Source organism: Tauraco erythrolophus, chromosome 8 (assembly GCF_009769465.1).
Source record: "Tauraco erythrolophus isolate bTauEry1 chromosome 8, bTauEry1.pri, whole genome shotgun sequence".
Classification (NCBI taxonomy): domain Eukaryota; kingdom Metazoa; phylum Chordata; class Aves; order Musophagiformes; family Musophagidae; genus Tauraco; species Tauraco erythrolophus.
Genome location: NC_141472.1, coordinates 22,805,240 through 22,827,758, shown reverse-complemented (window position 1 = coordinate 22,827,758; position 22,519 = coordinate 22,805,240). Strand labels below are relative to the sequence as shown.

Sequence of the window (22,519 nt, the reverse complement as noted above, 5' to 3'; positions counted from 1 at the left end):
CCCTAATTTAAACATGTATTGTCCACTTCCATTCACTATTACATCTTACTACTAGCTCCTCTTTCTGCAGCTCAGACTATGAGGCAATAGAAAAAAGCATTAAGAATTTTTAAGGAAATGTAATTTAAAGGTAAAGAAGTGTAAAAAATCATTACATTTTTTATTCTAATGCAAAAAATAAGAGAATTCAGAGAAGATTAACTTAGAAAAGATGCCAGACATAATGTTATAAAGCAAAATTTATTAGAGATATGTTGCAAGGACAAGCATAAGGGCATCTGGCTACTACCCGCATCACTGTAAGCTAAGAATGCAGATTCTCAGCTAGAGAAATAGAAATCCTGCAGTGGAATGCTCTTTCTTCTCAGGAAAGGCTGAGCAATTCTATTTTATTGGTGCTCCTGGAAGCACTGTGGGGGCTCTGCTGCAATGCAACAACCAAGCACTAAATTCCAGTGCTTAAAAGGCTTTCCAGCATATGATAATTATCTAGATGTTATCTCTGGTTCGCACTGTGAGTTCTGTAAGCTTTGTTTCAAGTTTGCATTCCATTATACTGATCAAACAATACCTTGTACAGAATTGTAAACATAATTGTAAACTATAATTTGTTAGAAATTCTATTGTTCTGAAATCAATGCATTTGAAAAAAAAGAAAATAAAAACTGTGACCAATTTTGCAGCTGGTTGGAGTGATATTTTCCATTTTACAAATGACACTCAGAGAGACTAAATGAAATGCACAGGTGATCAGCAATTAGTGATGGCTGAGAATAAAAGCCAGATGTCCTGACTTACCAACATCCATTACATCAGCTAGCTCATCCCTCCGTATTCCTAATTCAGTAATGTATTTGCATTACTAAAGAAAAGCTTCCTTTGCTTTCATTTCCAGTTTGACAAATTATTCTACCTGCATCACACTCTGTGCTGCTGCCTTCTATGAATCGAGTCCCTTGAGGACAAGCGCAGGTGTACCCTCCTGGTCTCAGCAAGCAGAGGTGGCTGCAGACATCTTTACAAGGATTAGGCACTGAAAAAAAAAGTGATAAAGGCAGTTAAAGAAGCAATTCAGCATATTCCTGATGTAAGACAGGGTAATTCCCTACTCAGTAGTGTATCTCATCAGTATCACGCACCAAAAATCTAAACAAGTCTAGATCCATTTTTTAAAACAACTGATGCCCAAATATCACATTTATATCAAACCCTTCTCTATGTCTTTTCTTACATTCTTAAGGGAGAAACCATGGCTGTTAGGAGCCAGTGTAGCACCAAGAAGAAACTGAAAATATCCAAGCAACCTGGATGCTTTCAATTCTGAAAGCTAAAGCACCTTTAAAGAGGATTTTGCTGGACATCCTTCCCCCCATGATTACTGTGGGCGTGTCATAGCTGAATTGCCCTCCTTGAAGGCAGTATGAAATGGCCAGCACTTTATATGTTACCAGGATAAATTAATATTTTGACTGCCACCTCTATGCCAACTCCAAGACGAAGGGGAAGAAGAGAAAGGACAGGGTCGTAACTTAGAACTAAGAGACTCTAAAGAGCAGTATATGGTATTTCACTTTGACTATGCAGAAAATACTTGCCAGCCTCATTCCATATTATCACATACCAATAGACGCAGTATCAGGAGATTACTAAATTCTTTGAAGACATCAATGCCAACTTCAATCTCACAGCAAGGAACGGCTTGCCAGGATGCTGATTACCCACCTGACTGATTGTATCTATGCTGGTGATAAATGCGCACTTGAGTAAGCCACGGATTTACGGTCAGCACTTTCACTTTTTCTCCACTTCCAAATTTATCTTTCTTCCAGACTTCTCCTCGTTCTTTAGCTATCCAATATAAATGGCCTTCAAAGACATCAAGGCTGTATGGACTGCCTACTTCTCAAAGGAACCAAACAATAGACTGTCAGCAAGCAAACCTCTAGCAGCAGCGATAAAACTGCTGTTCTTCTTCAGCTTAAATATATCATCTAATCCTTTCATTTTAAAACATTTGCAGCTATATATATACATCCTCATGTGCCTGACCACTTCGAGCTACTGTAGCTGCAAGAATTCAATTTTCACATTGTCCCCTATTTGGGCCATGTAAATTACCCTCAGGGAATCCAGCTACCAGGCATCATGAGCTCTGAAGCTGGTGTGCCATTTATCTCTGTATAAAGGAAAAGAAAACACTACCAAGACTTGCTCTTGGAAAAGCTCCCAAATCTAGCCCTACTTGTGAAGCCCAAGTGCTTGTTAGCATACAACTTGATTACTATTATAGTAATTCCATATTAAGTTCTTACCTCCATGTAATACTATCGTTCTGTCTGTCCCATCAGGTCTCATGGATTCAATAATATTTTCTTTAGAATCACTCCAATAGATCCTATCATTGTTCAAATAATCAATAGAAAGTCCTGTCGGCCAACCAAGGTCTTCAGAGATCAGAGTTTGTCTTTGTTGTCCATCCATCCATGCACATTCAATCTTTGGCTGCCTTCCCCAGTCAGTCCAATACATGAGTCTGAAAGGACAGAATAAGAATTTAATATTGTTCAGAATTTGGTCACCATGATTATCCTTTGGCGTTTCATGGAAAAGGACAGTTGTGGAACATAAAGCTGCTCAGCAACTTATGTTTTGCAGATATGATCAGAAAAGTCACAGAGAGCTCACTGAACAAGTTTGTTTCAAGTACAGAAGATAAATACCAAAAGACAACTATTTGCATCTCATGTCCTGATTTGTAGAGGGAGTTGTTTCAATGACAGGTTCTCATTCTCAGCGGAAGAAAAATAACTGCATACACTGAACATCCATTGATCATGATAAAGCTGCAGAGCCCAGGTGACTTAGGGAGCCGTGCTGCTATACTCCAGCCAAGAGAAGCACATATGGTGGTATCTGGTGATTCATCATATACAGAAGATGTAGCAAGCACAGCTGTTGAATGTAGCAATGCGTTCATGTTGCTTCACACTGTGAAGGAGGCTATGTCTGTATTGCTTGGAGCTGGTAAAGAGACATTCCCATTAATTTCCCTGTTTCAGTAGTAACAGAGAAATTTGGTGGAATAATACTGTAAAAAGGACATTTTTATTTGACCTAACTGTTGTCACCAATACAAGCACCTATATGACATCTAATCCTAAAATACTTCGCCCATGTACACAAATCTCCTAACATTAGTAAAGTGAAACTCCAGAAAGCATTTCCTTAGTCTTTCCTGTAAAGTTTAGTATTGCAGGCTGTTTTGGTATTGAATAGCATTGAAAATAATTCTGGGAAGTCCTGTAGTACTTACCCACGTTTTGGATTGACAGCAATAGCTGCTGGTTGATCCAGGAGAGAAAAGACAAGCCATTTTCTGTACCGTCCATCTAATTTTGCCACCTCTATGCGATTAGTCCCTGCGTCAGTCCAGTAAAGATGTCTGAATTACATAAAACACAAAACATTCCAAAAATAAATAGTTTATACTTGGGAGAGGAATAAAAAAAAATCTTTTTAAGAAGAAAAGCTATACCAAACTGAACAAAATTAATAAAACGAAGCTGCGCTGATTATATCTAAACTTTTTCAGTTTTGAACACACAGTTCAAACTGAAATATAGGTGAGTTTAGCAAATGTGATCTATCAGCTCACTAGTTTTCTCCTCTGGCAAAGTTTCTGCAGCTGCCCCTGTTCCCTGTCAAATAACCATCTTTAAAGGGCTACTGAGAACTTTTTTTACTTTTAAGCACTAGAGGTGGCTAATAAGCATCTTTAAAGAATCAGTTTTTCAGGAAAGGATGAGGTTCATTACAGCTAAAACTTTATTTACCATGTAATTTATATAGCAACTCTGAAGGTATCCAGCTTATTAGTCCAAAGCTCCTCTCTAGACTTTGTCTTCTGACAGAGATGTTAAAGAACAAATTGTTACCACATCAGACGCAAACGCAAATGCTTTTAGTCCTTACAAACAGGGCACTCACTCTACTCTTCTTGAATTTCGCTTATCTTTATCATCTTGACTTAATTATTTTTTTCCCTTTAGATAATAAACATACTAATTATTATGCACTCACTAATCACACAGTGCCTTCTGATAGAATAAATTATCTCATAATTATCTTGGGAATATGTGAAAATACTGTAATTCCTATTTTTTAAATGGGCAGAGGACTAAGTGTCTCAAATCATGTGTATCAGCTTTTATATAATATACAGACAATTAAATATGTTTTTTTAAAATACATTTCAATATTGTTCTGGAATCAGTGCAACACTATGTTTGAGGTGCTCTCCTCACCAGGATGCTGGTGATATATCTCTTTTACCCTTGCTCTCATGACCACATAGATCTGAATAGAAATTCAGACACTTCCTTCTGCCCTCAGAGACATTTGGTTTTCCAGGTGGTCTGCAGTTCACAAAGCAAACAGCAAAATAACCTGAAGACTGAAGGCTAGTCCAGACCTTAATACATTCATCTCATATTTTAAAACTACTGGAGGAAAGATGCAATTTTCCACTTGCTTTTTTCCATCATCACTGGAACCATTTTTCAGGCTAGTGAATCACTTCAGCCAGTCAGACTGGATTTTATCCTGCTCTAGAAATCAGGGTGACACACTACATGAACAACTCCATAACTATTTCATAGGACACAACACCTAACATAGCATGCATCACCTAACAGAGTCTAGATAATGAAAGCTACATATCAGGCCCCAAACTGAAATAAGTCTTTTCCCAATCTTTCACTACTGATACAATAGCTTTTTGAATCATTAGAAAAAAAACTCTCTGTTGCCACAAACACAATTCACCTAGCCGCAGTGCAGATCTTAAGCACCTTCCAATCATATTTTGATTGAGGACATAAAAGGTAAAGTATTCACCCATTTAGTTGATAACCGTGTGACAGAGGGGAAGCAGATAGCTACGTTCCTTCTTTTATCTTTGAACTTTCCAGAAATGTCATGCTTTACTATCATCTTAATACCTCCTTCTTCACCCTACTGACTGCATTACCAGGAACACCCAAAATTTGTCAACAGTGTTTAGATATTGACTCATCTCTGTAGCCTCTGTCCATTCAGCTTCAAACAGAATCCTGACTACATTTCGTAGAATGGTTTAGGTTGGAAGGGACCTCAAAGATCATCTAGTTCCAACCTCCTACCATGGGCAGGGACATCTTCCACTAGATCAGGTTGCTCAAAACCTCATCCAACCTGGCCTTGAACACTTCCAAGGATGGCGCATCCACAACTTCTCTGGGCAACCTATTCCAATGCCTCACCAACCTCAGAGTGAAGAATTTCCTCCTTAGATCTAATCAAAATCTACTCTCTTCCAGTTCAAAGTCATTACCTGTCTCCCCAGAGCCTTCTCTTCTCCAGGCTGAACAAACCCCAACTCTCTCAGACTGTCTTTATATGAGAGGTGCTCCAGTCCTCTGATCATCTACAAATATCAGGATCCTCTCAACATTATACTAAACGAACTATAGCTATGACTGTCCACCATATCCTTTAATAGTTACATTGCAAGCAGGAAATGCCACCATCAACATCAGAGTAAAACTCCCAAAAGTCATGCCCAACTTTCTCCCAGCTCTTCCCCAGGTGAGGGAAAATAAGCAGTGATCTCGTGATTTCTAGGATTAAGCCCAAAAATTGCCATTAGTCTAAAAAAACCCACCGTCAACAAGAGCGAGAAAAAACTATGAAACACAAAAATGTAACCATTTTCTGAGAAAACACATATATTTGTCAGAATTTAGAGCTGCTGCTTCTTTGGCATTAGCTCACCTAGCACAAGGCTGGCACAAAGATAAAAGACAAATTCTGTTACGGACTGGGGAGGTCTCCTTCCAACAGCAGAGAACGCTTGTTCCCTGGAGCTTACCTGAGTCCTTGAAGGAGAGTCCATCTGACCTGAAGGCCAGTGTATTATCACTTACAGATGCACAACTGACCTGCCAGTTGTGGAGTAACACAAGCTTCCTCAGAGAACACGTGATGCAGTCAGCAACATGCATTTGACCTATTAACTTGCTATCTGGGTAAACAGATCTTACTATATTCTTCTGAACTACCTTGAGACTAGATATCTTCAGAGACAGATCATAAGGGAGAAAAAAGTGGATTGTGCACTGCCTGATCAGGCCCTTGACACATTCAATGTACAGCATTTTTCTGTGTTTCAGTGCACTTACCTTCCAACCCAGTCAACAGCTAACCCATCAGGATTAACTATGTATTTGAGATTCAAGTCCACTTCCTTTGTAGGATTGTTCCTACTACTGTCAAATGTGGGCAGATAAGCACGTTTGATGGCTCCAAATTCAGAACCCTGTCCCAGAATGCTGAAGTACACAATACCTTCAAAAAAGATGATAAAGATAATGTCTAGTCATTCCATGGTTTTGGAAATTCTAATTTTTCTGAGGCTCTTATGTGAAGATACCAGACTCATTTATTTATGAATAACACGGAGTTGTCTGTTCAATTAAATCATATTGTACTAGTGTGTAGATTTTTAAGCCATTCATTATAGGTAAGAGGCACATCTAAAGTCACGTTTTTCAAGAGCAGAGAGTCTTAGCTTTGAAGCCTTTGCACATGATTTTGAGAGTAACTTAGACTCTCATGACCCTTAAGAGCAGGTACAGCTCAGGACAGCGGAAGGGCAAAAGCAGAGAAGATGAGAAAAAGGCAAAGTTATAAGCTAATACAGGGATCTGCTGGCCATTCCTGTTTAATATAAGAATTAGTTATTGCAAGACTTGAACCAGGTTTGAGGACTGGCAGAGACATATGAAAAGGAAGGGGTTAATTTATAGCAATCCTCTACTACTGCATTATCCTAAAAAGCCACAATTCCACAGCTGAACTCACAACAAAACAAAAGGAAAAACAGAAAAACTACCTACACTAAATTAAAGCATCAAAAGGAACCATGCTGAAGAATGAGTAGAGAGAGGGTCACATTCAACCAAGACCTGGTCAGCTAATCTAATTTGATTTTGATTTCCAGTGTAAATTAAATACCTATGATGCAGAAATGCATCTTTTTAAGCCAACAATTGTATGGTTGAGTCTTAATGTTCTACAGATACTCACTCAGGCCTATCCCTTCAGGGTCCCAATCATAATCCAGAGCTTGGATGCGCTCCTGGTTATCAATATAGTCAGAGTACTGTTCTGATGAGATATTATATCTTCGAATCCGCACATTATCTGGCAGCAGTAACAACGGAGGATTACCTGGGAAACAATCGTGAATTTTACCTTCACGTATTTCTCATTTCAGAGGAAACAGATGAAAGTCACTTCTAGTCAAAACTAAACTGGAGTTTTCACAAGTTCTGTTTGAATAAGAAGCAGAAGGAACACAAGGCCACTTCTAAAGCTTCAGAGTTATTCAAACATTTTGGCTTTGTAAAATTCATTTGAAAATTCTGGAAATGGCTACCACTTAGGACAGTATTATCCTTTTCACTATTGATTTTGTGCAGTACTCATCATTAAGGGATAATTCCTTAAAAAATCTTAAACATTACAGTGTTGGCATATCACCACCTCACATCTCAAAACCAGAATGCCGCTATACACTGCAATTCAGCTCCCCACCTCAAAGTAAACAGGAAACAATTTTGAAAGTACAAATAAATTGCTGCTACCTTGGGCCCCAACCTGAGTTCTTCTACCTGGAAGTCTTTAAATTGTAATGTCTCCGTACTCAGATGAATGCTCTCCTACCCAGCCACAGGTTAATTTGGCATTTGCCTCAATAACTTGACTATGGGGAGCATCAGCCCCACCTGGCTTATTTCACTAGTGAGAAAATTTACTTGTTCAGCCCTTTTGCTAAAGACAAAGTCCAGTTGGGATTTATGGACTTAAATCCTAGGCCTTCTTCCAGTGAAGTTTTCCAACATTAATCACATCTTCACAGAGCCAATGAGAAATGACAAGGCATTCATCTGGGAAAAGAAAACCTCACTTACCAGTGCCTTTTCCAACTAATAATCCTCAATTTCCTATGAAGTGTTCATTTGAACACAATCCTGTTCCCTCTAAGTCACACCTAACTATGGGAGAATAAGGCAAGTGACTCTACTCTTTAATGAACATACAATTCAGTGTAGAAATTGACAGCATTTCCAATAGATATGCTATTATAGGGAAAAGGGAACCTAATATTCTTTGTGTCTTCTAGAAAATGCCTACTGATCAGGCCTGCAGCAGACACAGGCAAAGGAAACCCTCATTTATGAGTGCTGTGAGCTTGTACTATGAAGACTGGTAGAGTTCTGGGCATACATAGTAGAACTTTAGGCACAACAAAATCCACAATGTTATCAGCTACGATCACGTTATCTTCTATCATTTAGCCTTGAAAACTTTGGGTGTCTAGATTCTTCCTGAATAAAGCCTATGAAGAAGAGTTTCAAAGAACGAGATTTCTGACATAGGCACACTAAAGAGGCAGCCAGGCAGAAACTCAGGTGCAAATGCCATTTTGTATTTCCAGTCTCATGCACAACAGTAAATATTTGCTGAATTAGGTCCCTGGACTAGAAACCTGGAGACTAGGTTTTCTTGTATTATTTCTCATATTACAAATCATTTTTAGGTTTCAAAACCTCCAGCAGCATGCAGTTTTGGTCACAGGCATTCTGTTCTGAAGATTTTGCTATTAGACTCCCACATTTCTATCATGTATCTTTTAAAGCTGTTAACGTGTAAGTGCTTTCTAAATACAATATTGTTTCTGTCTTTTATATAATACTGCTGCATTGTCACTTTTTTCTATTTTCTTCAGCTTTTTATTATTACTATTATTTTCTGAATCAACTCTCTACTAATTCAATGACTGACACACACTGTAGTCACTGCACTGAGGTATGATAAAAAGCTAATGATTGATGTTAAACATTGGTCAAAGTCCTTCTGTTCATGTGCATCAGTCCATGAACAACGAATGGCAATCTGTCATCAAATTGCCTTTGATTTCTACCAGTTCAACGCAGCTTTCTTCTGATGTATTATTTTGGTGAGAAAACCTAAGGAAATCTTCAGGAATAGGCAACATTGATTTCCTTCTGATGACAACCACAGGATAAGCAGGCTTTTGTTTGCAGAAAATTTCAGGAGAAAGGCAGGCAAACATTCAAACCAAGATATTATTTTTAATGTTTACAATTTGAAGCAGAGATGAGCACTTCTATTCCTGATTATGAAATGGGTGGAATATAGATAATATTATGATACAGAATAAAGTTTGGTTTTCATTATCCCCTTCCTTAAAAAAGATAGGATTATATTCATTAGGTTGCTATACTCCACTTGCTCTTTACAGGTAGCAATCAATCTTGCTATCAGTTAACATACCATTAGCTGCACACTGTTTCCCTTGTTGATCACCCACAGACCTGAAGCCATCTGCACAGAAACATTCATAGCTTCCTTTGGAGTTCTGGCAGTCCTGCGTGCATGTTCCAAAGATCTCACACTCATTGATATCTAGACATAAGCAGACAAAAGATACCTAGAGTTCAATCTTTCTTCCACATGCTGGTCAGCTTTACTCCATGAAATGTTAGGTTTGTTCCTTCTCCGCATATTCTAAAAGATCAGTGACATAATAAGTGATCTTTAGTATAAACATCTAACAGAACTCCTCATCACTCATCTACTGTTTAACGTCTTAATTACAGATTGCTAATAACTGCATTGCTCCTGCTGATCAAATGGCTTTTCAGAGAGACATTTTTGATCATGTATTTTTGTGTTAAATCACCAAGGAAAGACAAAAGATGAGGCATGACTACAATGAGATGAAAGAGCAAAGCCTTCTTGAAATGCTGAAGCAAAGATACCTAGTCCTCAGAAACAGTATCAGCAGGAAGAAAAGGGAGGGGTGGCCTTGAGTCATGTTTAATAAAACTACACAAATTGTCCACAGGAGCTGGGAGAACAACAGAAGCGTTCTCATCAAAACGTACTGAAATGGTAACTATGAAGGTACTAGATTGCATGACCATGAACAATGGCTTTGGGTAGACTTCTCACCATATTTTATCTGCACCTAACCAGGGTGAAAATATGGCACAATAGACCTTTACAAGAGGTCTGTTCTGGAGCAGAACAGGTGAGTATAACCTTCAGTAAATTTTCTTTCAATAAGGAAAAAAAACCCAGCAAATTTATGCTCCTCAGTTTGCAAAGATATGACAAAACCTATATACAGTAAAGCAAAAACATACACCTACAGCCATCAAAAGCTTAAAATAAGCCTGAACTGTGGAGTGAGTTTTGTTGAATGAGGCCTGCATTTTAGAAAATGTAATTCAGCAGCAAAACTTTTTAGGAAGTATCTGCTAAACATAAAAAAATCCTGTTAGAATGCCAAAATGTGTAGTCACATTAGGACGATGAAATCACAGGTCACTGAACACTTATCAGTGAGATGTTTAGAAGATTGAAAATACCATCACAGGAGTTTCGGTTAGTTTCACTGGCCTTGTACCCTGGCCTACAGGAACAGATAAAGCCTCCTTCATTCAGGTTGGTACAGTTATGTTCACAGATATTTTCTGCACAAGTTCGCTGTGTTCCAGGATCTGGAAAAAAAAAAAAAAAACAAACTAAAAATCAAGTGATAAGGGGGAGGAGGGTGTCATAATTTTGATCATTATTATCATTGAAAATGTTTTTCAACTAGACAACGTTAGTTTTCTTGCCTTTTTTCTAACTGAAACTCAATTAATAGGAACACCTATTCTGTAAGGCACAACTGACTAGAAGAGGATGGTAAAGGCTGGTCAAGACAGCTGTCAACTAAGAAGTTTAACTTCTTAGTTTAAGACTTCTTCAACTAAGAAGTTTAACCTCTAGAAGTGAGCAGGGTTAAGATAAGAGCCATAACCATCCAAGCTCACCTTCCTTAAGAGCAATGGCATTCTACATTACCACCAGTCTACAGCAACTGCAGGAACTATTGAATGGACTTGACTAACTCCTACCTTTGCCAACCTTCCTCTTTCTTATAAAGTCCTTTCTTATCAGCTAAACAAAAAATGTTCTCAGTTACTATCACGCATAAGACAGGCCCTATCTTATTTATATCTGGAAATTAGAGAGGCAATGACAGCTTTTTCATGTCGTACCTAGCCTAAAACCTACTGACGCCAATACACGTCATTGCACAGAATGCACTGCCCTTTAAAACATGCTTATAATGGAAAAGGCAAGTCAGGGACAATACATGCTCTGTTACAGATAATGAAAATTATACTCTTCTCAAAGTACATATAGAATTCTATTGATTCTGACCTGCTTTACATACGTACAAAGTACTTTCAAACTCAAATCTGTTATATAAGTAGGAAAGATAAAAAAGATATGTTTATTGACAGAGCATGAGAAAAAGGCAGATGTATGGCAAAGACATTACATTATGCTGATTATCTCCCTTATACATATACATCCCAGTGCTGATTAAATTAAGTTTAAACAGCTCTATTTCATATCCATTTAGAAGCATAAATTAATTGTATACACACACACATAAATATTATATTTTCTCTAGAACACAGGTATTTAATGTTGGGAAGTCAATAAATGTTAACATCTGATCTGCATTCACGCTATCCCCAAATAGTAGAACACTGACTGCCAGAAAGTGTCTATTTTGCACTGTTTCATATCCTTTTTATACTTTTATATTTTCACCAAGTCATTGCAGTAGGTTATATTACCTAAAAACCATTAGGGTGGTACGTGAAACAGAGAAACCAGCTGCTTCAAAATGGACTGCACTATAGGCTTCTGAGTTATTTGCGTTTTGCAAGCATGCTGGATTGTAAATCACCAGTGCATCATTTGGCACACTTTCACTTGAAGCCATCGAAGCCTGACAAATTGAAATTGCAAGCACATGCTCATATTATCACTCTGCAGCTGTCTATATATTGATATAAAAAGTTAGGAATTACACTTTTTTCCCAAATTCCATGAAAATACTGTCTCTTGCCTCAAAGTTCAAGTCAAAGTTTTTGTATCTAAATGGATGCTAGTAAACGTATAATGCATAGCTAATAAAAGTTGTGCAGAGGATCTGAGAGAGCCCTCAGCCCAAGGACTGATTGTCCTTATAGAATTCTGTGGTCATGTCTGTAAATCGGGCAAGAGAAGCATCTCAATACACTTTTGGTTTTAACACGGCTAGAGCAACCTGTATCAGTTCAGAGTCTGCCCATGAATAATTCTGTAGGCTGGCATATTGCAATTACGATTGAAATATCTGGATGTTCTTGCCTCCATAATGCAACTCATTTCAAAACAAGATCAAAACCAAGATCAAACCCTTTTTTATGATGTATAAATACTCTAAGCCTAAAAAGGACTGGTCAGAGTGCTGAATTTCATAGGGTTTTCCCCAAAAGAAGGAAAATAGAAGATATTGTCATGGCTAATTGCATAATCCTAGCATAGGCTAATTAAAAAACAATGCTTCTTAGTATGCTATTCAAGAAGAAGCATTTATTGTTATTAGTTTCAGAATTTTTTATTTCAATAGCTTTGTAATTTTGTATTCTATTGATATTATTACTTACTGCAGCCCATTTCATCAAAATGGTCTCCACAATCATCATAATTGTCACAAACATAATGTAAAGGAATGCAATTTCCATTACTGCACTTGAATTCTTCAGCTGTACAAGGTCTTGGGGTTGGTTCTCTACCTACAGTCGAGAAGAAAAACACTCCTCTGTCACAGTTGCAGCTACACAGTACCAACAAACAGCACTATTCCACATTGCTAATGAGGAAGCCGATGCAGTCTGGTAAAATAATGACTACAGTGACCTTGGAAGCCTGTAATAAAGGTAAAACTATAATTAAGGGCTTCTCGACTTCTAGTCACCTCCCCATGAACTGAAAGAAGCCCCTCCATTTCATAAAGACCAAAGGTAAATTCTTCTTAATAGCTTTCTTTTTAATAGCGGAAATCTATTGATATCTTTTAACAATATATTTCCTACATCTACTGCAGACTTCAAGAGATTATTGAGATATTAGTAAACTATTAACTTTAAGAATATTATACAATAAAGCCAGCAAATAGTATCATTAAACAGCCAAAAATATAATTAGACTTGATAATATAAAAATGAACAAAATCAGTGAAAACTACATAAGATGTCCTAGGGCGAAATCTGTTGAATATTAGCAGAGCTTCTGCAGGATTTGGGCCTAAATATCAACACTGTTACTATGTGCAAAGCAGTGCCACAAATTCAGAGGCACCCGTTTCTCTATTTTAGAAGTCCCAGCTATCCATCCCATCCTTGTTCTATGATACAGCCAAACTTTCTTCCTTATCTTAAGTGGAGTTGATAATAACTCGACACAATTTAGCTGCTGCTCATAATAAAATACAGCATGATTTTGAAAACCGTGCTCCGTACTTTTCAGACAAATGTTTGCCGATTTTTGCTACTTGTATGGAGAGCTGCAAATACACAGTACCAATAATCGCAGTTCAAATTATTTCATACTGAGCTCTACTTTTCATAATTTATGTTTAACTTTGACATTTCTATAGGCCTTTGGTATTATTAAACATTAAGCATATTACAATTACTGAATTCACTACTCCATTTTGCGTAAACATACAGTGTTCCTCCTTCTCATCACTTCCATCTCCACAGTCATCCTCCTGGTTGCACAGCTCATGACTATATATACAGCGATTGTTTTCACATCGGAAACGGAATGGAGATTCACAAGCAACATCCACTGAAACCACAGAGATCAAGTCAGTCACGCTTTGATACTTTATGCCATTGAGTCACAAATTATCCAAATCACTTTTATCTGGTAACATTTCTATGTTTCCTATATTTTGAAAGGTGTGGAGGCATTCAGACCCAAAAGAATGTTTTCTCCACATTTTGCTGATTGTATGTTAGGTCATTATACATTTTTTGTCAGAAGACAGTACATCGTCTTTGGCCAAAGGCATATCCTATGACTACATATAACACTGAGGTTTCTAGATTTGTTTATGAAGTAAACTGACTGAAAATCCAACATGCTATTTAAGTGGCTATATAGTGCATAACTGCCAAAAATTGTTTAAGTAGCACCTCCAACACCTCATTTTTAGATCTAAAGTCAGGACTCCTCAACCATATTTACAAAGATGTCCCAGCTATACTAATAGCTTTAAAAGTTCAGCACCTTTGAGAATATACGTTATCTGAATCAATCTTTAATTGCAAACTGATGCTCTTATTTTAGATAACCAACTTGAAAATGCGAAATACTGTCCTTATCTCTTTGATATGTTTCTCTCTACTTTTATAACCACATATACAAACATCTGCAAAGCAGTGAGAAACATACTGTAGGAGGATGAAGTGAACTTGCATATGAAGTAAAATTCTCAGCACTCATCCTGAATTAAGTCTGTGAGAATCTCCAGTGAAAATAAAATATTTAAAATTTATTTTCTAATTGTTCTGTCTATTGTAATTACAGATATTATGCATATTGTTCATTTTAATATAATTTTTCTCTCTTACAGCAAAGGTGAAGTTCTTCATCAGAGTCATCTCCACAGTCATTATCACCATCACATTTCCAGTATGGCTGGATACAGACATGGTTTTTACATTCAAACAGCATGGGTGGACAGTATGTACCATTAGGATACCGTGTTGCTGAAGAAAAGAAAATTATTATGACATTTTCATTTACAATGAAAATTGTAGGTTTTCCTGGAAAATACTGAGCCTAAGCTTATGTTGTTTTTTCCATACCCTTTTCTCCATAGTAGGAGATACGATATGAGGCACTGCAAAGATCTATAGCAACAACAGACTGCCAGGACTGAGGACTTCTTCATAGCTATAATATAATTGATTCAGGTTTAAATGAATATTGAAATAACATAAGTTACTCTCAGAAGCTTTTTGAAAATAAACTGCCATGAATTTAACAAATGCTACTGGAATTTGTTACTGACAAATCTAGTTCAGTAATAAAGGTAAATAATGTCACTGGCACCAAATGTGAATGACTGAAGAAGTACCTAAGATATCTAACTACAAAAGGACTCACGTTGGTATAGTAAAAAAATTACCTAGACTCTGTAAAAGCTGTGAAAAAAATTAGCTAGAGCAAAGAGAAACCAAAAATATGAACCTTCCAACCTACATAAATAAACCATACTTTTGCGCTTTTCAATGGCTTTTCATACACTTTTTCCTCCCTTTAAGAAAAGCCAAATAACTCAGGTTCTGAAAGACTAACTGTTGCAATGTACATTCCAGGACATGGTTACCATCAGAAAAATAAAGGTCCTACTGTGCCCATTCTTAATTAAAGCACAGATGCTAAAACTGAATACACGGGAAGATATGCAGAACTGCCCTGATAACAACAAGAAGAGAAAGGAATTCTCCCGAGCACTGAAGCCTAAAATTATTTTAACATATAAGTCAGAACCAACACTTTGATATCACCTAAAAAGCCAATGCCAGGCAGCATAGATAGAGCACAGAGGTGATATTTTCACTCCTGCTGGGAACCATACTTTCTGGGTAAACAGCTGGAGCTGGTGCTCCATACAAGATACAGTGTACAGACATTTTTTCACAGCAAATCAATATACAGAAGTAAGACAGAAACAGAAAAGTATTTTATTTCCTTGGCTTCACTGATACTTTAGGAAACTATACACACCTTTGAGCATTATAAAAAGCAATCCCATTACAGAACCTTGTTAGAATACGGTACAACTGAAACAGTGGATCTTGCCGTGTTTATGGGATAGTCAAAAGCTTTCATTTGATCACATGTGTATCTTCGGCTGGACCTCATAAACATATTAATTTTCTAGCATTTAGGAATGTGTTTACAACCGATGTAAGAGATGGAAACCCATGGTTATATTAAAAAGATGATTCAAAATACTATACTTATCCTGAATTTTTACTGACATCACTGAGTTTTGCAGAATTCTGTACCTCTAAGGAGTCATCTGACTTAAAGAGAAAGAAAAAAGCAAATCTTTCTGAAAGTGAGCTCAATGAGCACCAATTGCAAAACTTGAAACTCACGACAAGTTGCTTCATCAGAGAAATCAAGGCAGTCTGCATTTCCATCACATCTGAAGCGCTCTGCAACACAGTGTCCACTATCACACTGGAAATAACCTGGGTGGCAGGTCCTCAGCTCTGAAAAGGTTCAGAAGTAAGTGTTAAAATGTATTCCTGTTCAAATCCAGATAAAGTGTTAACTTGAGAATAACATCCTTAAAAAGACTGCCAGACCATTAAAACTGTAGTATCCTCTACTTTTGGCAGAATGACTAAAGTGACCTGGTCAACATTACTCCATTAAAGATGCTTCCCTTAAAAGATCATTTTGCAGAATAATTTGTCACATTAGAATCAAAAGTGTAGATGTGTAGGAGATAGCATCCAGACAATACACACCACAGTCACGCTCATCTGAATTGTCTTCACAGTCATCATCGTGATCACAGATCCAGCGGGATGGAATGCAGCGCAGATTGTCACAACGGTATTCACTTTCTGTGCATTCACGAGGACCTTCATTTAAAATGAACACATAAATATGAAAAGCTCCCCAGATGTAGATTCAAACATCCACACCTGTCATATTAAACCAGACAAAAGCAGTATGGGCAGATAATGTGGTATAATCCTGCAAGCTAAATGACACTAAAACAGCATTCTCTCCAATACTCTTTAATTAAGTTAAACATTCTATGTCACTCTCGACATAGAAAAAAGGAAATTCACTGTGAATTTTGTTTCATCATAGAATTATATAGGAATTTTTATTCCAAATCAGAAGAAAAAAGATCCACTCTCATTGTTTAAGGAACTACATAATACTACATTTGCACACAGAGCAGAATTCAAATGTCACTTCTTAGTGAAAACAGGAATTTGTGTTATTGTGATGACTGGATTTATCAGTGGTTTTATGCATTCAAAATGCTTCCTTGTGACATCACTGTGGTGTTTCACTGAAGAAAAGACAGGCTATAGAGTAAAACAACGGAATGGTTGCAGTTGAGAGCTGTCTGTCCCATTCTCATAAGAAATAGCAGGATAGTCAAAAGCTGGAATATACCATGACAGCGAAAAAAGAACTCACTGCAGTTATGCTCATCAGAGTTATCTCCACAGTCATTATCTCCATCACACTTCCAGCGCAGTGGGATACATCGATGATTGTCACAACGGAAATCTCCAAAAGGACTGCAAGTCATCTCCTCTGCAGTGTACACAGTTTGCAATGAAACAGCACACATTAGCATAGTCTTTGGACAAGATGGAATGCACAGAAGATAATGAAAGCAGATAGAGATGTTCATGCCACAAACTGGGCCAAGTAATAGAGAAGCAATTAGGAAACAGCTGAAGTAACTATACAGAACTGAGATGGAAACACAAAGAGATAAACTTAGCACCGTCAAAGGAAGGCATCTCGACCTTACGGTGTGTTAGACTTTCAAGTCTTTCTGGTTCTGAGATAGTGATGCGATGATCTCTGAGCTTTGTACATAAGTGTACAAGAGGTTTCAACACAAATGCAAGGGCCTAGAAAAGCATCATCATACTTCCCATACTGATGGTTTCACCAGCACAGGAGGTAAGTTAACGTAGAAAACACTGACAGTTTTAATTCTCTAAAATAGTTCAGCCCAAGTAAAAGTATTTCCTCTTTCATGTGATGACACATCAGACAAAATAATAAAATCCTGATCTTTAGAGCTCATAAACATGTGAGCTGCACAATGAATGTGTTTGTAAATCAGAGAAATATCTTAGGTACAAAGTCATGTTGAAATGACCTTCTTCACCAAACATACCACAGCCTTGTTCATCACTGTTGTCTCTGCAGTCATCGTTCCCATTGCACACTGCCCACAATGGTATGCAACGGTAGTTGGTTCGACAGCTGAATTCTGTGTGATTGTCACACCGATAAGCAGGGCCCACTGAAAGAGGCAGTTGGCAAAGTTAGTTGCGTTATTTAGCCATTAAACTGTTCTCCTTGCTATTCTGCCTTTCAAAATCTGTTAAGACTAAGTCAATTATTTCTACTAAAAAGAGCTATCTGCTAGCCAGTGTTGTAAAAGAGAAAGTGTTAAATGTATCTGATTTTACCATCTTTCCTGATCTATGATGCTCATATTCCGCTTATGCTACAAACCCATGACAGGTTCAATCGACATTCATTGTGGGTTTCCCTGAAGTATTTAGAGGTAATGATGGTAATAGAAGCCCCAAACCTGGAAGCCAGAGGAGGCAGCTTGTCCTCAGATAGCAAAACTTGGTCACAAGTTCTTCCAGATGACCAGTGACTCAAAGAGACATGCTGAAGCACATAGGAAAATCCTGCTGTTAAAGATAGGCTAGCCTGTGTTCTGCCTTTGTTCTCCTTGGCAGCTTTTATTCCCAAATCATACGCCTATCATCATGAGAAACTTTAGCTTCCAGAAATGAAACTTTGTTTTTGTAAAACACATGTCATGCTGCAAAGCAGAACAAGTTAAAATTGGTGAACTGGTGTTCCCTGCTTCCACATAGGCAACAGATCAGCATATATCCTTTTTGCAAAGTGTTGCTATGGGCCAAGCAAAGGAAGCTGCTAGCTTCAAGCAAGTCAGAGTGAGACACTGCCAGTTCTTGACAATCTGGCCAGCATAAATAAGCTTTCTGCCTTCATGAATAATAAAATAGTAAATTATCACATAGCCTCTATCCTTTCTAATGCTCTTTACTACATGATTGCAATTACCTTGCAGAAAATATTCCTTTCCAATAAATTTTTAACCCCAGAAAAATTAAGCAATGCACTTTGCTCTGCTTTTGGTGCACTATAATCTATGCAGCTTACTACAGCTGTGTGCTTACTGCATTCGTGGAATGGCTCATCAGAGTTATCACCACAATCATCATCCACATCACACTTCCAGGACTGTGGGATGCAGCGGCCGTTGTCACATTTAAATTGGCCTGGGGGACAGGTTCTACTGGCACAGTGAGTACTATCTTCATCTGAGTTGTCACCACAATCATCCTCTCTATCACACTGCCAGGCTTCTGGGATACATCGTTTATTGGCACACTGCCACTGATGAGTTTCACACTGGTGATTGGCTGAAAGAATACAAATTGGCTGTTAGGATACTGAAACTTACAGGAACGGTCTGCTGCTGTTACGTCAACTGAGCAGTTATCATGCCTACACCAAAAGTTAAAAAGAAAGCCAGTAAAAATTTAAAACATCACATTTACTTGCCCAGTTAAGGTACCAAATTCTAATGGCACATTTCCCACAGGCATCTTCAGACAAGATCATTAAGGCTCTACATTTTTCTAGGAGTGAGACAGATACGATCTCCTAAAGCAGAGGGGAGCAAACCCAGTATTCAAACATGACTGCAGCAGGGGCTTCCAGTCACTTCGCAAAGGAGCTAAAAGACATCATGGCTCTGGTCTTGCTACCAACTTAGATGTACACTGCCTGACGAGCCTGTTCCTACGAATGAGCATGTCAGAAAACTTAGCAGAAGACCATGCTAATATCAGCTCCACAACCTATAAATGTACAGCCTCTGTTCCCAAAGGACAAAGCACTGGAAGCTGATGTTAGCAGTGCTGCAAAAGCTGGAGGAGCTCTGAAGGTCTATGGAAGTAGGAGTCAACACTGATTTCTGCTTCCAGACTTTGTATGTCTCACTGGATACCACCCTACTACTTTTTTACATATACTTCCAAACCTTTTAAGAGGAAACAGTACATTATAATTTCTAGACAATTTCTAGACTAAAGGATTCTGTTCCCATGCATGAGATGATGAGCAGAAGGAATTATATAGATCTAAACTGACTTTTATTGTAACCGGTACGTTAAAATTGGTGACACATTATGCAGCTGCCATATTTCTACTTATTAAATATTCCCCTGTGCCACATTTGAGAGCTTAGCTATTTGAAACTCAGGTAAAATTGACATATAATTTAATTCTGTTGTTGTTCGAAACACTTTGCTAATGGGAGGCAATGAAACTATCAATTACACAACCATACTGCTTCCCCACACATACCTCCCCTTCATATTACTAAGCTTGCAACTGCCAGAACTACGCTATTTACAAAAAGAGAACTAAGGATGTGCTTTTTTAAATTAGACATAAGTATGTGGAATACGACAGGTTTTTAAGGAAATAACATTACTCCACAAGCATGATTAGGCTACTTTTCTAAAATACTGCCATCACAAACAGCTCTCCAAAACAAATCTTCCCACATGCACTGGATTTTGTGCCATGCAGAAGGTGAAATAATTTTGTTCCACCACACAAAGCTCTAGAATACAGTGGAAACTAGCATACCTGGCAGACTGACCTGGTCATGAGGAAGCCTTATATTCCTCATACTCACCATGGCTTTACTTGGAACAAAACAAAGTGGGTTCTAGTATTTTGTGTCTCAGATTGTAATTTATACCAGTGCAAATCTGTCTCAAAGGTATAGAAAATGTTTATGTTCTGATATAGTACATTTTTTCTCTCCTTTACCCTGCTTTTGCACTGAAGTGAATTGCTTTAGCAGGTGCAAGACTAGAAAAGACTGCATCTGCCTACCTCCCCTTTCATCTGAAAAAAAGGATAATAATTCTGAAATTTATAAATAGTTCACATGTTTTGTACTGGCAAAACACTTAAATTTTTTAATTGTAACGTACCACAAAGTACAGGATCTTCATCGGATCTGTCATGGCAATCTGGCTGAGTATTGCACAAGAAATGTGGACTCGTGCAGTTCCCATCATTACACTGGAACTGACCAACAGGACAGTATCGGTGTGGACAGGTAGGAGGCTCATCAGAGCCATCCCGACAGTCCCTCTGGCCATCACATTTCCACCAGATAGGAATACACCTACAAAGAGAAAACAGTGTTTTCTTTGTTGAGGATATGTTTCTACAGATATACAACCATCCTTTTACAGCACAAAAGACACTCTTGTCTCAGTGTTATTTCTTGAATCTTCCAAGAAATCTTGAATTTCATGTCTTCTGTTTTGCATGTCACATGCTAACAAAACATGTCAGAATACTGTGACCAGAAACAGATGATGTTGGCAGGCCTCTAGAAGGAAGTTCATAGCAAATTAATAAGGACTTAAATTTTATGTGTATTTGTGGTAACCGTCTGTCATGCTTTTAAAATCAATCTTCAATTGGATTTTTAATGAGGTAATATTTTAATAACTCACCTGAACTTTAGCACAAGAATTTCACTAGGGATTATGATTGTAACGCTGCTTCAAAAAGACACCTGATAAGCACACCTGCCTCACAGGCTCCAGAGTGATACACTATCAGCACAGTGGCTCTTATATCACCATTCCTCTCCCTCCACTGCTGGTGTCACAGAGAAAGGGTCAGAACTGTGCCCCCACATCAGCTAAATGGCTTTCCTGGGCCACCGGCAGACAGCAGAAACATGTGGCAGAAACAGATACATGTAAAAGATGTACAAAAAAGTAAGAGAAGGTTCCAGGTTTGTGAGTTCAACTGGAAATGATTTCTGGATGTAAATATTTCTAACAACCCAAACTTTGCTACATTAGCAATGTCACAAAACCGAAAGAAAAGGAAAAAAATACTGCTCAATGAGTCTAGAAATACTTTCCCAAAATGAAAGCCTGTCTGGTCCTGGCTTTGTCTTTGCAAGCACACCACAAACTCATAGTGAGAGCAGAAGAAATCCCTAATTTCTCACCCTTTTGAAGAGAAAAAAACTGTAAATATATCCTTAAAAAGACATTGAAAATAAGATAGTGAGCAGTGGACTTACCTCTCAGTGTCTGCACAGAGAAACTGGGTGCTAGAGCACGTTGGAAGGCAGTGGGCTGTGTTGCCGAACTGTACTATCATGAAGTTATCGGGACACTCACAGGAATAACCCTGACCACCAGCTTTTATTAGACAAAGATGGGAACAACCACCATTGTTGGTGCCACAGGGATTATTAACTGGTAAAACAGAAGAATAAATATTACCATACTTTGCAAATCCCAGGACACAAAGGTCTCAATTTACAACAAACTTCTCTATATACTGTATTGAAAGCTTAAATGTAATAAGTTGGAAAAAACCACAAACTAACACACCCTAGATAAGTAGGCACTTAGTGAGAGAAATATGTATGATTTAATATACAGGAAATATATGCTATTAAGCCATGATGTTTTAGAAACTAATTTAAAATTATGCATTTCCAGTCATTGCTATTCAAAGAAAAGGCAAATTATAAATGTAAAGTAGAGGCCTACATTTACTCTGTGCATTTTATTCCCCTCAGCAAAGGTGAAAGCTGAGTGTGCTTAGGACCCTTTACAATTAGTCTCCTGATAACAGTTGACCCTCTAAATGCAAATCTAATTCT

General features: G+C 37.8%; 1 protein-coding gene across 3 annotated transcripts in view; it reads right to left on the bottom strand.

Moving 5' to 3' along the window:
- Positions 1-22,519, bottom strand: part of LRP2 (LDL receptor related protein 2) — a 131,113-nt gene that overhangs the window by 10,221 nt on the left and 98,373 nt on the right. For 2 of the 3 annotated variants that reach the window (XM_086616024.1, XM_086616025.1), the window contains 18 exons: positions 21,929-22,106; positions 20,811-21,007; positions 18,975-19,220; positions 17,927-18,055; positions 17,209-17,328; positions 16,518-16,634; positions 16,140-16,256; positions 14,601-14,738; positions 13,690-13,812; positions 12,627-12,755; positions 10,500-10,631; positions 9,400-9,531; positions 7,126-7,269; positions 6,219-6,384; positions 3,314-3,442; positions 2,313-2,533; positions 1,723-1,902; positions 914-1,033 (listed from right to left, as the gene is read on the bottom strand). In XM_086616024.1, the coding sequence (XP_086472150.1) occupies positions 914-1,033; positions 1,723-1,902; positions 2,313-2,533; positions 3,314-3,442; positions 6,219-6,384; positions 7,126-7,269; positions 9,400-9,531; positions 10,500-10,631; positions 12,627-12,755; positions 13,690-13,812; positions 14,601-14,738; positions 16,140-16,256; positions 16,518-16,634; positions 17,209-17,328; positions 17,927-18,055; positions 18,975-19,220; positions 20,811-21,007; positions 21,929-22,106 (2,718 nt within the window). The remainder of the gene's footprint in view (positions 1-913; positions 1,034-1,722; positions 1,903-2,312; positions 2,534-3,313; positions 3,443-6,218; positions 6,385-7,125; positions 7,270-9,399; positions 9,532-10,499; positions 10,632-12,626; positions 12,756-13,689; positions 13,813-14,600; positions 14,739-16,139; positions 16,257-16,517; positions 16,635-17,208; positions 17,329-17,926; positions 18,056-18,974; positions 19,221-20,810; positions 21,008-21,928; positions 22,107-22,519) is intronic. The other variant, XM_086616026.1, reaches the window with a different exon arrangement.